This window comes from Lynx canadensis, chromosome C1 (assembly GCF_007474595.2).
Source record: "Lynx canadensis isolate LIC74 chromosome C1, mLynCan4.pri.v2, whole genome shotgun sequence".
Classification (NCBI taxonomy): domain Eukaryota; kingdom Metazoa; phylum Chordata; class Mammalia; order Carnivora; family Felidae; genus Lynx; species Lynx canadensis.
The window spans coordinates 177,402,227-177,415,106 of NC_044310.1; the positions used below are offsets into that span (position 1 = coordinate 177,402,227).

The 12,880-nt window shown below is 34.3% G+C and overlaps 1 protein-coding gene across 3 annotated transcripts in view; it reads left to right on the forward strand.

The window, feature by feature from the left end:
* Window positions 1-12,880, forward strand: part of GLS (glutaminase) — an 82,805-nt gene that overhangs the window by 36,844 nt on the left and 33,081 nt on the right. For all 3 annotated transcript variants that reach the window (XM_030326009.2, XM_030326010.2, XM_030326011.2), the window contains exons 8-13: window positions 1,787-1,819; window positions 1,914-1,972; window positions 5,356-5,422; window positions 5,992-6,042; window positions 9,198-9,374; window positions 11,587-11,718. In XM_030326009.2, coding sequence (XP_030181869.1) covers window positions 1,787-1,819; window positions 1,914-1,972; window positions 5,356-5,422; window positions 5,992-6,042; window positions 9,198-9,374; window positions 11,587-11,718 — 519 coding nt within the window. The remainder of the gene's footprint in view (window positions 1-1,786; window positions 1,820-1,913; window positions 1,973-5,355; window positions 5,423-5,991; window positions 6,043-9,197; window positions 9,375-11,586; window positions 11,719-12,880) is intronic.

The following is a 12,880-nucleotide window of genomic DNA, read 5'->3' on the forward strand; positions in this document are numbered from 1 at the left end:
ATCAGTTTTTTAAAAAATAGCTTAGAAGCAAAACAATTTTAATTATGCTTTAATTTAGTAAGCTACAAAGTAGGTCAAGCTTGTGACCATAGTCTAGAGTTGAAACAGGTTTTTTTTCTTTTTATTAAACATGACAGCTTAATAAAGAAAATTTGTATTTGTTCTGTAGGGCACAGTTTAGGTCAGAGAATGGAAGTTCAGTATAACTTGTTTATTTTACATTGATTAATTGTATAATGGTAATTATCCATGTAACATCCCAATGCAAATGCTGACATCCTTTTCCAAAAGAGTTGTTTTTTTTTTTTTTTTTTTGTGCGTTTTCTAAGGTTAAAAAGGTTTTTGTGGTTTAAATGTTGTTACATATTTTACAGCATTAGGATCTATGGAATATTTTGACAACTGCAACAGTTCAATGAAGTTGGTAATTTCTTCTTTTAATTATTTTTCATTGAACAGCTTTGGAGTTACATTTCTACATTTTGAGTTCTGGTGTATTATAAGGAAAGAAAAATTAAAATATGTCAAAGGGCACTTTAGAGAAAATACATAGATAGTGATTACAATATGGCTGTAGCTAAATTATCCATCATTATCTTGTTTAAGCTTTGTTAATGCCTAATTTTGATGAAATAGTGTGGTGTTCTTTTCAGCTACTGATTGTATATGTGATTGACATTCTTTGGTAAATAAGTTGATCTGTAAGGTTTCACAGATTATCAGCCAGATCTTAATCCACTTGTAAAGTGGAGAATGAACCTGGCTTTATTCAGTTAAATAATTCTCTGGTACAGGTTTTCCCCATCATAATCAAATTTTAAAGTGTAATGTTTTGGAATTTTTAGGGTAAAGTTTAAAATTTTTGTTTTAAAATTTTAGTTGTCAAATTATTTTAAACCTGTTTTAAAAATTAGAGATGTATTGTTTCTATTGGGTGCATATCACCAATTAATACGTTTGATTTCAGATCTACATCTTACTGCTTTGTAAACTTCGCCGAGGTAAAAATGAAACCATTTGGCTACTTGAACTGATCTACATTACATAGGTTTTTCCTATTGACATTTGCAGTAGCTAACATGTCAGAAATAGAAGTGATGAAACAATACATCTTCCATGCTCTGAATTGGCATAATGCTAAATTCAAATGTAGCTAATTGTTTAGAGGCTATGAAATATATATTTTTTAGTTCACATATTGTTAAAACAAATGAGATACAAAAGGTAGAGCTTTCTTTATACTAGCAAAATGTATGCAGGATGTTTGCATATATAGAATTATAAAAGATTAGTTTAGTTTTGCAACATAACTCATCTTCCTAACTCTAATACTGGTTTAAGGTTATTTTAAAAATATGAGTAGATTGTTCTTACTTGAAAACCATAATTTATACTCAACTCTTTTCTAAGGGTGAAACTTTATTTTAAGTTTTTTTAAAATATGAAATTAAATAACATATGTTCTAGCAGATTATGTGTTGTCATGAAAGATAAGGGAATTTGGGGTAACTAAAATTCTGTAACTTTGGGTTGGGTAAAGCTTATACTTAAAATAAAGCATTCCCTTTGTAATTCAGACCCATTGTCAACATATTGGTATTAATAAAAGAACATGTAAAAAGTTTATGTAAATATTGAATTATTTTAGAAGTATTTCCTAGATTTAAAAGTACTAATGTACAGTATATTAATTATGATAGCAATTTGAAATTTTGATAATTATACTCAGTTAAAACTTAAACTGTAGTGATGCCTGTATTAACATATTTATCTCATTTCTTTGCAGCAAGGAGTGAATAATGCTGAAAAATTTGACTATGTAAGTGCAATGTAGAATTCAGTTTTCATGCTTTATTTATATTCCTTAAATACTTGTTTTTTAATTACTGATACTTTCTAATTCTGGTTTATAGGTGATGCAGTTTTTGAATAAGATGGCTGGCAATGAATACGTTGGATTCAGTAATGCAACGTGAGTCTAATTTTTGACTTAGGTTTTTATAATGGGCCAGTCCTCTTTAAATTAACAAAAATATCTAGAGTATAGAATTCTATTAAACATTTTTTTAAAATGTTTATTGATTTTTGAGGGACAGAGCATGAGCAAGGGAGGGGGAGAGAGAGAGAGAGAGAGAGGCAGAATCTGAAGCAGGCTCCAGGCTCTGAGCTGTCAGCACAGAGCCCGACATGGAGCTCGAACTCATGAACCGCGAGATCATGACCTGAGCTGAAATCGGACACTTAACCAACTGAACCACCCAGGGACCCCTAGAGAATTCTATTTTAAATGCTGTTTTGTCCCCACCCCCCCCCCCCAACCTCTCCCCTTTCTCTACATATATAATACATAGTGTATTTAGAATTAATCTGGTTTGGTCCTAGGGCTTACTTCAGCGAATAAATAATTACTTAAAATTTCGTCATTAAAGGGAAATGAATTATTTCTGAATTACCTGAGAGAACACTTAAATGCTTTATATAGGTTGGATAAACTTCTTGTGGGTATAAAGTTAGAAGGGACCCAACTTTCCCTTAAATTACTGAGAGTTATTCAATTTTCTTTTTGCCTGTAATACCTGTCTTACCTCTCTAAATCTCTCTGCCTGGCTAACTTGATTTTAACCCCAGTTTTTTATTTTGAAATTTGCCAGTCTGTAGAAAAGTTGAAGGAGTAAGCAATGAATATCTGGATATCTTTCACTTATATTTTCTGATTAATATTTTTGTCTCATTGGCTTTCCCTCAACCTCTTTTTTTAGATAACTGTTTAAAACATGTGTATTTCTACACACACAAACACACACACACATATGTAAATATACATTTTTTTTCTCTGAACTGATAGAAATAAAGTTGTAGACATCTCAACACTTCACCCATAAATAACTCAACATGTATATTCTGAGATAAGGACATTCTCCTACATAACCACAGTACCATCAACACATTAACATTAACATTAAGATCACTAACATTAATCGTAAGATGTCATTAATACATAAATGTACCAACTGTCCACCCCCTAAAAGCCTTTTATGACCTTTGCTTCCTAGGAATTAATCAAGGTTTGCACATTACATTTATGTCTCTTCTGCTTTTTTAAAATAGAAGAGTCTTCCTGCCCTACACCTTTGCTTTATAAACTTTTATTAAGTGGCTTTCTTTGAAGAGTGCCAACCACTTGTCTTGCAAAGCAGGAATTAACTAACTTTCTCTGTGAAGGACCAGATAGTAAATTTTTCAGACTTGTGGGCCATATGGACTCTGGTTGCAACTACTCATTTCTACTGTTTCAGTAGGAATGCAGCCATGGACAATATGAGGTTGTGTTTCAAGAAACTTTATTTATAAAAACAGGCAGCAGGCTACATCTGGCCCATGGGCTATAGTGGATATTCCACATTTTGAATAGGTCTGGTTGTTTCCTTGTGGTTACATAAAGCTGAAACGGTTTTGGCATGAATACTAAATAGGTGATACTTTGTACTTCACGTTTCAGGAAACAAAAATTTTCAGGTTGTCTGCTCTACCAACTTTTATTCATCAATTTAAGTATCTTTCTAAGAAGTTTTTCATGAATCTCATCTCACCTCTCTTCTGTGCTATTATATTACCATATTTAATTGAGCTTACTCTATGTCTCACTGCCTCATCACCACCATAAGACTCTGACTTCCTTTAGACCTGGGTAGAAATGTCTTCAATTCATTTTTGTATTCCTGTTATCCAGCAGATAATAGCCACTTGATAGTGTTTGGTGAACAGAACTATATGCTAGGCACTGTGATCATTGCTAAGCAGTTAGTTCTTTTTTTTTTTTTTTTTTTTTTTAAATTTTTTTTTTTCAACGTTTATTTATTTTTGCGACAGAGAGAGACAGAGCATGAACGGGGGAGGGGCAGAGAGAGAGGGAGACACAGAATGGGAAACAGGCTCCAGGCTCTGAGCCATCAGCCCAGAGCCTGACGCGGGGCTCGAACTCACGGACCGCGAGATCGTGACCTGGCTGAAGTCGGATGCTTAACCGACTGCGCCACCCAGGCGCCCCAGCAGTTAGTTCTTTATGTACACCATGTTGAGTTTTTTTTTTTTTTTTTTTTTTTTAAGGTATGGCAAGTTGACAAGTTTATTTTCAAGAGCTTTTTCATATCCACATATCCAACATTGTTTTTCTAACCATAGAAACATTAAAATGTATAGTTAGGAGAGACTCTCCCCACCCCCCACACACACCTTGTGATTGATAATACAGAGTGCTTGTCACCCACATTTCCTCTTTTGTCAGCAGCCTTATGGATGCTTGCACGCAAGTTAAATCTGTCTAAATTAAAACTCATTCTCTTTCTTCTCAAACTACTCTTTGCTTCATGGATCCCCACGTCAGTTGATATCACTGTCCTTTCAGTCGACTGGATTAAAAATCTAGACTTTTGTATCAGACTTCATTCACCATTCCCCCTTTTTCCCATTAGGTTGAAAGACTTGCCGAAGTGTTCTCATGTTTGATCATAGCTCTCCTTCCATTCCTGTCACCACTACCTAAGTTCAGGCTTTCTATGGCTTTTATTACTTCGGTTTCCTAATAACATAAGTCATCCTTTCTTTTTCCCCTTTCCCAGACTGATGTCAGAGTTATCCTTCTAAAATGTAGGTCTCAACAAGGTAATTTGATGGAAAGCCTTCAAGCTTTCATTTGGTATGCCATCAGGAGCCATTTTTAGATTTATCAGTCTTGATAATAATGTGGTCCCAGTCTCCTTTGTTAGTTTGATGGTTCTCCACTCTTCTCCATGAACCCTATTTCTCAGATACATCAGAACATACGCCATTCTTCAGTGCAGTCCTGTATTCTATACTTTTATAACTTTGTTCATGCTACATGGGATTTGCCACTGCCTAGGCTTCCCCCGGAAATCTGTTAATCCAACAAATGCTGAAAGGCCCATTTCATGTGTCCTTCCTTTAGTGAAATTTCCATGGATTCCTGCAGTTGGAATTAATTATTGTACTTTTGGAGGACCCAGGAGATTCTGCAGTTTCTTAGTGTATTTTTTAATGGTGGAATACTTGGTAATTTTAAAATTAGCTTCTTTATTCACAAAATATGAAGATTAGAAAGGGCCTAACCCATTTCAGTCCTTTCACAGCTGAGAAAATTAAGACTGAAAGAATTGTCAATTAAATGACTTCCCCAAAAACCACATAGCTAGCCTATTGACAGAACTGGGATTGAAACCCAGCAGTCCTGACTCTTAGGTCAGTGTTCTTTATACTATACTTTGCTATACAGTTACACTACAAGACAATCATACTTTTATAGAAAATAAGTAAATAGAGCAATTTTTTTCCTTCTAGGTTTCAGTCTGAAAGAGAAAGTGGAGATCGAAATTTTGCAATAGGATATTACCTAAAAGAAAAAAAGGTTCTTGAATTTTTTTGTTTCTATTTCAAATTATTGTTTTATTTAATAAAATATGTAAACATGTATGCTAAAAACTCAATAATAGGTTTTAAGCAACTGTCTATTACTATTTAATGTTTAGAAGTTTTTGCAAAATGCTCTTGAGTTAGTCATTTCAAAATGTTAATATTAAATCAATTTAATATCTGGCAGTATTCAGATATTTTACTAATTACATTGATGCAAGTTTTTCTTAAGGATTAGCCCATTTTTCTGAAAGTGTGATGCCAGACTATTATTGATTACATTTGGTTTTTAAATTTCAAGTGGGTGGTCCAGTAACTTGCTTTATGAATTATGAATCAGTTTATCATTGTTAAACTAGTATCTAGAAATCTGTATGTAATGTAGTTTTGCTTTATTGTTCTTTATTATTTCATGTAAAAAGGGTTGTAAGCCTTTTTATAGGTTATATGCTATTTTGTTACCAGTTAATACGAGACATTTATATACATTTTAAATTTAGTCTTTATGTGTCTCTTACTTATGTGCATATATTCTTGTTTTTAATTGCCTTTCTATTTTTTCAGTGTTTTCCAGAAGGCACAGACATGGTTGGTATATTAGACTTCTATTTCCAGGTAATTTACTTCAACTCTATGAGTTGTGTATATAAATGGATGTGTCACATTGTGCAGAGTATAGATGTCTCTGAAATCATGGCTCTAGATTAAGATAAAATATATTTACCACTCCCCTTCTAAAAAGAGTCCTCATGAAAGGCATTCTCATGTTTTTTTCCTCCTAAAAATCATGGCCTTAGAATGTAATAAGGAATGTTTTTTACTTTAAGAAGTATCAAAAATGGTATATAATTCCAGAAATTGGTTTGTCCTTATTAAAAACTAAGCTGATTTCTTAGCTTTTAAGTTTTGTTTTGAGGATTTGTTTGTTTCTTCATTGGAGTGTTCATATTCAGCATTTTAAAGTAGCAGTTTCTCAGTTGGTTTAATTCATTTCTGCAAAGTCATATGATGCTTTTTTGGTTTGTTTTTTAATGTTTATTTTCGAGAGAGAGCATGAGGAGAGGAGGAGCAGAGAGAGGGAAACACACAGAATCTGAAGCAGGCTCCAGGCTCTGAACTGTCAGCACAGAGCCTGACGTGGGGCTCAAACTCACGAACTGTGAGGTCATGACCTGAGCCGAAGTCTGCCACCCAACCGATTGAGCCACCCAGGCACCCCTGTGGTGTTTTTTTTCTAACTTAGTATAGTTTCTCCACATTCCTGAGTGGGCCACTCACATAATCTGCTGTGATTATAGAACTCAGTTTTTGAGAGCCATCCCCGATAACTCTCTTTTCTCCCTGTATTTTCAGTTCAGTTCATTCCTACAGATTTAATACCATCGGTGCTAATATCAATGGGCTGTAATATCAAGCTAAATAGTAAATTAATTATTATTGATTTCTAGTTAATCTTACTTTTGCCTGCCTTTACTTTTTAAGGTGCTTTAATTTCAATTTTGTAGTAATGTTAAAAAATATGTAAGGGGGGTTGATAATGTAGATTTTGATGACAGTTTGTCACCTTCCAACGTGAGGAACTGTGAATTGAGAATCCAGACTGTCAGTATAAAATCAAGGTCTAATCTGGCCATTTTTTAGCCATGTGACATAACTTCAGTAACTTAGACCTAATTTCATTATGTGTAGCATATGCTTAACCTAACTGTCTGCATTATATTGAAGATAACATGAAATGATATGTGTCAAATTCCTTTGAAGCTGTAAGGTGTTCTATAAAATAATAATGTCATTTATTGTTATTTCTTCCATACGTTAATGTTTGTTTTCCTTCGGTATATACACTTTAGCTGTTATAGCCTAGGTGCTACTAATCTACTATGAAATTTCTGCACTTCAGGGTAAAAATCAAGAGAAAGCCATAGAATAGAAGCCTTACTTTTTTGGAGAAGGGCTGCATGTAATTGAACATCTGATCAGGGTATCAGAAAAGTACTGTTAAATTGGGATTTGTCAAATTTGGTATATATATCATCTTATGACAAACAAAATTCCAGTTAATACTAAGTATAAGTTAGGAAATGATCATTGGAGTTTAAATTTTAACTTCTTTTAGAAAGCATTTCATGATTACATCTACATAAGTCTTTGCTATCTGGGTCAGTATAGTGACTAGGTTCTGTAGTTTTGGAGAAATAAGGAAGAGGTTTTAATATAAACAAGCAAAAGTGAAAGTCAGTGAAAAAGTGGCTCCTAGTCAGTTTCCTAATGCACTGTAGCTAATAAGTTTTCCTTCTTGCTCTTTCCAAACCCCTTTGTCTCTTGTGGAATCTTGAAAAATTAGTAAGGAAAGATTGCAAGTTGGTAACTCAGCCTTTTCTTCCTGCTCCCCCTTCCCATCTTCTTTCTCATCTACTTCCTCCCCCACCTCTCCATACACACCCTGCCCCCTAGTTTGGATTGCTGTTAATGAAAAGTAAAATGGAGCTTATTTATCATTTCTGTTTTATGGATAAATTTGGGTTTGCTGTGGTAAACTTATTTCCATTATTTTGATTATTTTTTTTTTATTTTTTATTTTTTTATTTTTTTTAAATTTTTTTTTTTTCAACGTTTATTTATTTTTGGGACAGAGAGAGACAGAGCATGAATGGGGGAGGGGCAGAGAGAGAGGGAGACACAGAACCGGAAACAGGCTCCAGGCTCTGAGCCATCAGCCCAGAGCCCGACGCGGGGCTCGAACTCACGGACCACGAGATCGTGACCTGGCTGAAGTCGGACGCTTAACCGACTGCGCCACCCAGGCGCCCCTATTTTGATTATTTTTTTTTTTTTTTTTTTTTTTTAAATTTTTTTTATTTTTGGGACAGAGAGAGACAGAGCATGAACGGGGGAGGGGCAGAGAGAGAGGGAGTCACAGAATCGGAAGCAGGCTCCAGGCTCCGAGCCATCAGCCCAGAGCCTGACGCGGGGCTCGAACTCGCGGAGCGCGAGATCGTGACCTGGCTGAAGTCGGACGCTTAACCGACTGCGCCACCCAGGCGCCCCAATTTTGATTATTTTTAAATACTGTACTATACTCTGCCTGGACTTTGCTTTTATTTATTCAGTATATTCTGTCCAGCACCCATAGTCAATATCAAATAAATATTTAAATATTAATAAGTGGTTTAAAAGGTAGTATTTTGACTTAGGCACTCAGAGTATCCAGGTTAGTGCTATCTTGGTTTCCATTCCTTAATTTTTTTGCATGTTACTACGTAGGAATGCTGAGCTTTGTTATAGTGAAAATGTCAGTCATTTTAGCATCTTTTTTTCCTAAAGTAGCAATTTCTAATGTAAATGCTATCTATCATAATACTAATGTATGTTGCTTTGTGTTAAAAATATATCACGGCTCCTTTTCCTTTCAATTTAAAAATAATTATGTTTGTGTATCCTACAGAAAGCATTAATATTTAAGCAACTTTGAATATCACTTGGGACCATTATAGATCTTTATGCTTAGGGGCTGGCTCTTCCTATCCTGGTTTTGCCATTATAAAAGACTCGATAACTGGGCAAATCAGGATAAACCTTAAAGGGGCTTGAAATTTGTTCAAATTTAAATCTTTGGAATGTTATCAAGTTATATTAAAATAATCCCCTTGAAGGAAAGATTTCAGATCTGTATGAACTACCAGATGAAATATATTTTCTTAGAAGTCAATTGTAGTACAGAAAATAATGTCAACCTAAATTTTCAGAATTCCGTTTTTTCTTCCTTCTAGCTATGCTCCATTGAAGTAACTTGTGAATCAGCCAGTGTGATGGCTGCAACACTGGCTAATGGTGGTTTCTGTCCAATTACTGGTGAGAGAGTACTGAGCCCTGAAGCAGTTCGAAATACACTGAGTTTGATGCATTCCTGTGGCATGTATGATTTCTCCGGGCAGTTTGCTTTCCATGTAAGTAATTGTTTAATCTTAATTTTCTACTGCAAGAAACTAGTCTGGACTAGTTCTTTTAAAAATACAGTTTGAACTTTGGTTCTAAACCTGCACATTAATTTTTGAGAGAGAGACTTGTTTTTAAGGTTAATTTGTTACAGACTTGTTAAGGAATAGAGTTAAGCAGGCTACCCGATATTCTTAAGAACTTGGAGTTTAATTTATAAAACCTCATCACTTCTACTTGTAAGGCATTCCAGTGTGCAAGGTTAGTACAGACTTTCTCTACTATTTCTTATTAATATAACTAAGCCTTACGGTGATTACATACCTCAAAAGCTCCTTAAGTTCAGAAGGAGCGCATAATTGGGATGTTTAACACCTTTGGTTATAATCATAGATATTTTAAAGCACTTAAAGTATATTAAGTTAACAAAAATATACTCTTAAAGCTCTCTTGTGCATTTTTGAACATTTGTGTACACCTGTGAAATACGGACTTTCTTACCTCATTCTGCTTATGTCTACAAATTTTTTTTATTTGAAAATTTTAGAACAGAAAACTAGATGTATTTAATGTTACCCACTACTCAACTTCAATAGTTATTAGTACCTTACCAGTTTATCTTTATTTCCAATTCTTGCCATGTAGTTGAGTGTGTAATTCTAAATGATAAGGACTTTTTAGAAAACAAACGAACAGACATAGCACCATTATTATATTTGAAAAAAATTTTTTCATTTTTAATATCAAAATATTTAGTGTTCAGATTATCTGGATTGTCTTGTAAATTACTGTTTTGTGGTTTTTTTTAACCTGGGATGCAAATAAGGGTCATGTGTTAATGATCGGTTATATCTTCTTTTATTATTACTTTTTTTTTTTTTTTTAATTTTTTTTTTTCAACGTTTATTTATTTTTGGGACAGAGAGAGACAGAGCATGAACGGGGGAGGGGCAGAGAGAGAGGGAGACACAGAATCGGAAACAGGCTCCAGGCTCTGAGCCATCAGCCCAGAGCCCGACGCGGGGCTCGAACTCACGGACCGCGAGATCGTGACCTGGCTGAAGTCGGACGCTTAACCGACTGCGCCACCCAGGCGCCCCTATTATTACTTTTTAAATGTATGTTCTCTTCCTTGACCTCTCTTTCTTTCTTGTTATTTTTAGTTGAAAGAACTGGGTAATTTATCCTGTAGAGTTTTTCAGTCTAGATTTTCTTTATTACGTCCATACCATTGTCCCTTGTATCTTGTATTGCTGGGAAATTGGTTTATCCCATTCAGGTTAATTTTTTTTTTTCCTTAGTATTGTGCAAGATTACTTCTAGCAATAGGTATTCAATATATGAATGTTAGTAAGCCATTAGTGAATACTGCCCTGATGATACGAATTTTGTCTTTTTATCACAGTTACTGTCAAGTGTTACATAATGTGAACTTAAGTGTTTTGAAGAGGATTAATTTGAATTACTTGTGATCTTATCTCCTCAGAATTCTCAGACAGTATACCACAGAAAATCTTCTAAGAAGATACAATTTCTCATGTTTTTTTAGTCATAAAATATTTTTTGAAAATAACTTTTCATACTTTAATACATGTTTATTATAGAATTAGCAAATCTAGTCCAGTAGTGCCTGGGTGGCTCAGTCAGTTAAGTATTCAACTCTTGATTTTGGTTCAGGTTATGATCTTGTGGTTCATGGGTTTGAGTTCTGCATCAGCATGCTTGGGATTCTCTTTCCCTCTCTGTCTCTCTCTCTGTTTGTCTTTCTCTCTGTCTGTCTGTCTCTGTCTCTCTGCCCCTCCCACATGCTTGTGTGCACTCTCTAATAAACTTCAAAAAAATATATATATATGTATATACACAATCCAATATATTGTATACAATATATACTATATATATATATATATATATACACACACACACAATCCAAAAGAATAAAATAAAAACATGCATAGCCCCACAATTTAGATGTAATCTACCTTAATCCTTAAGAGTGTATCTTTTCAAATGTTTTCTGTATTTAAATACATCTCAACTGTTTTATAAGTGTTTTCTCATTTACTGTATTATAAACATGTTAATAGTTATCTACAACACTTGTAATGTTAGAATTCTGTGTATACATATACCATAATTTCTAAACCAATTCCCTTATTGTTGGACATAATTTTCCTTATTTTAAAATGTTAACAAGAATATCCTTTTTTTTCAAATTATTTTCAGGTTGGTCTTCCTGCAAAATCTGGAGTTGCTGGGGGCATTCTTTTAGTTGTCCCTAATGTCATGGGCATGATGTGCTGGTCTCCTCCTCTGGACAAGATGGGCAACAGTGTTAAGGGAATTCACTTCTGTCATGTAAGCATATTTTCTTAATGAAAATAATGATCATATAAGTGGAACCATCCAATGATTTGATTTTTAAAATTTTAATTCTAGTATAGTTAGCATACAATGATGTGTTAGTTTCAGGTGTACAATATAGTCTTCAGTTCTTCTATACATTACTCAGTGTTCATCATGATAAATGATTCTTAATCCTTTTCACTTATTTCACCCATCACCCCACCCACCTCTCCTCTTTGGTACCACCAGTTTGTTCTCTGTTGTTAAGAGTCTACTTTTTGGTTTATCTCTCTGCTCCCCTTTGTTTTGTTTCTTAAATTCCACATGAGTGAAATCACATGGTATTTATCTTTCTCTGATTGGCTTACTTCGCTTAGCATTATACTCCAGATCCACCCATGTTGTGGCAAATGGCAAGATTTCATTCTTTTTTATGGCTGAGTAGTATTCCCTTGTATTTACCTACACCACTTCTTTATCTGTAGATGGACGCTTGGGCTGTTTCCATAGTTTGGTTACTGTAAATAATGCTTCAATAAACATAGGGTAGGGGTCCATATATCCCTTCAAATTAGTGTTTTCGTATTCTTTGCATAAATAGCTGGTAGTATGATTTCTGAATCATAGGGTAGTTCTGTTTCTAAATTTTTTTTTTTTAACTTCTTAAGGAAACTCCATACTGTTTTCCATAGTGGCTGCACCAGTTTGCATTCCTACCAACAGTGCGTGAAGGTTCCTTTTTCTCCATATCCTCACCAACACTTGTTTCTTGAGTTTTTGATTTCAGCCATTCTGATGAGTGTGAAGTGATACCTCATTGTGATTTTTGATTTGCGTTACCCTGATGATGAGTGATGTTGAACATCTTTTCATGTGTCTGTTGATCATCTGCATGTCTTCTTTAGAGAAGTGTCTTTTCATGTCTTCTGCCCATTTTTCAGTTTGATTATTTGCTGTTTAGGTGTTGAGTTGTATCAGTTCTTTATATATTTTGGATACTAATTCTTTATCAGACAGGTCATTTGCAAATATCTTCCCCCATTCAGCAGTTTGTTTTTTTTAGTTTGGTTGATTGTTTCCTTTGCTGTACAGAAGCTCTTTATTTTGATGTAGTCCCAATACTTTTTTCTTTTTTTTTTTTTTTTTTTTTTTTTGCTTTGTTTCCTTTGCCTCA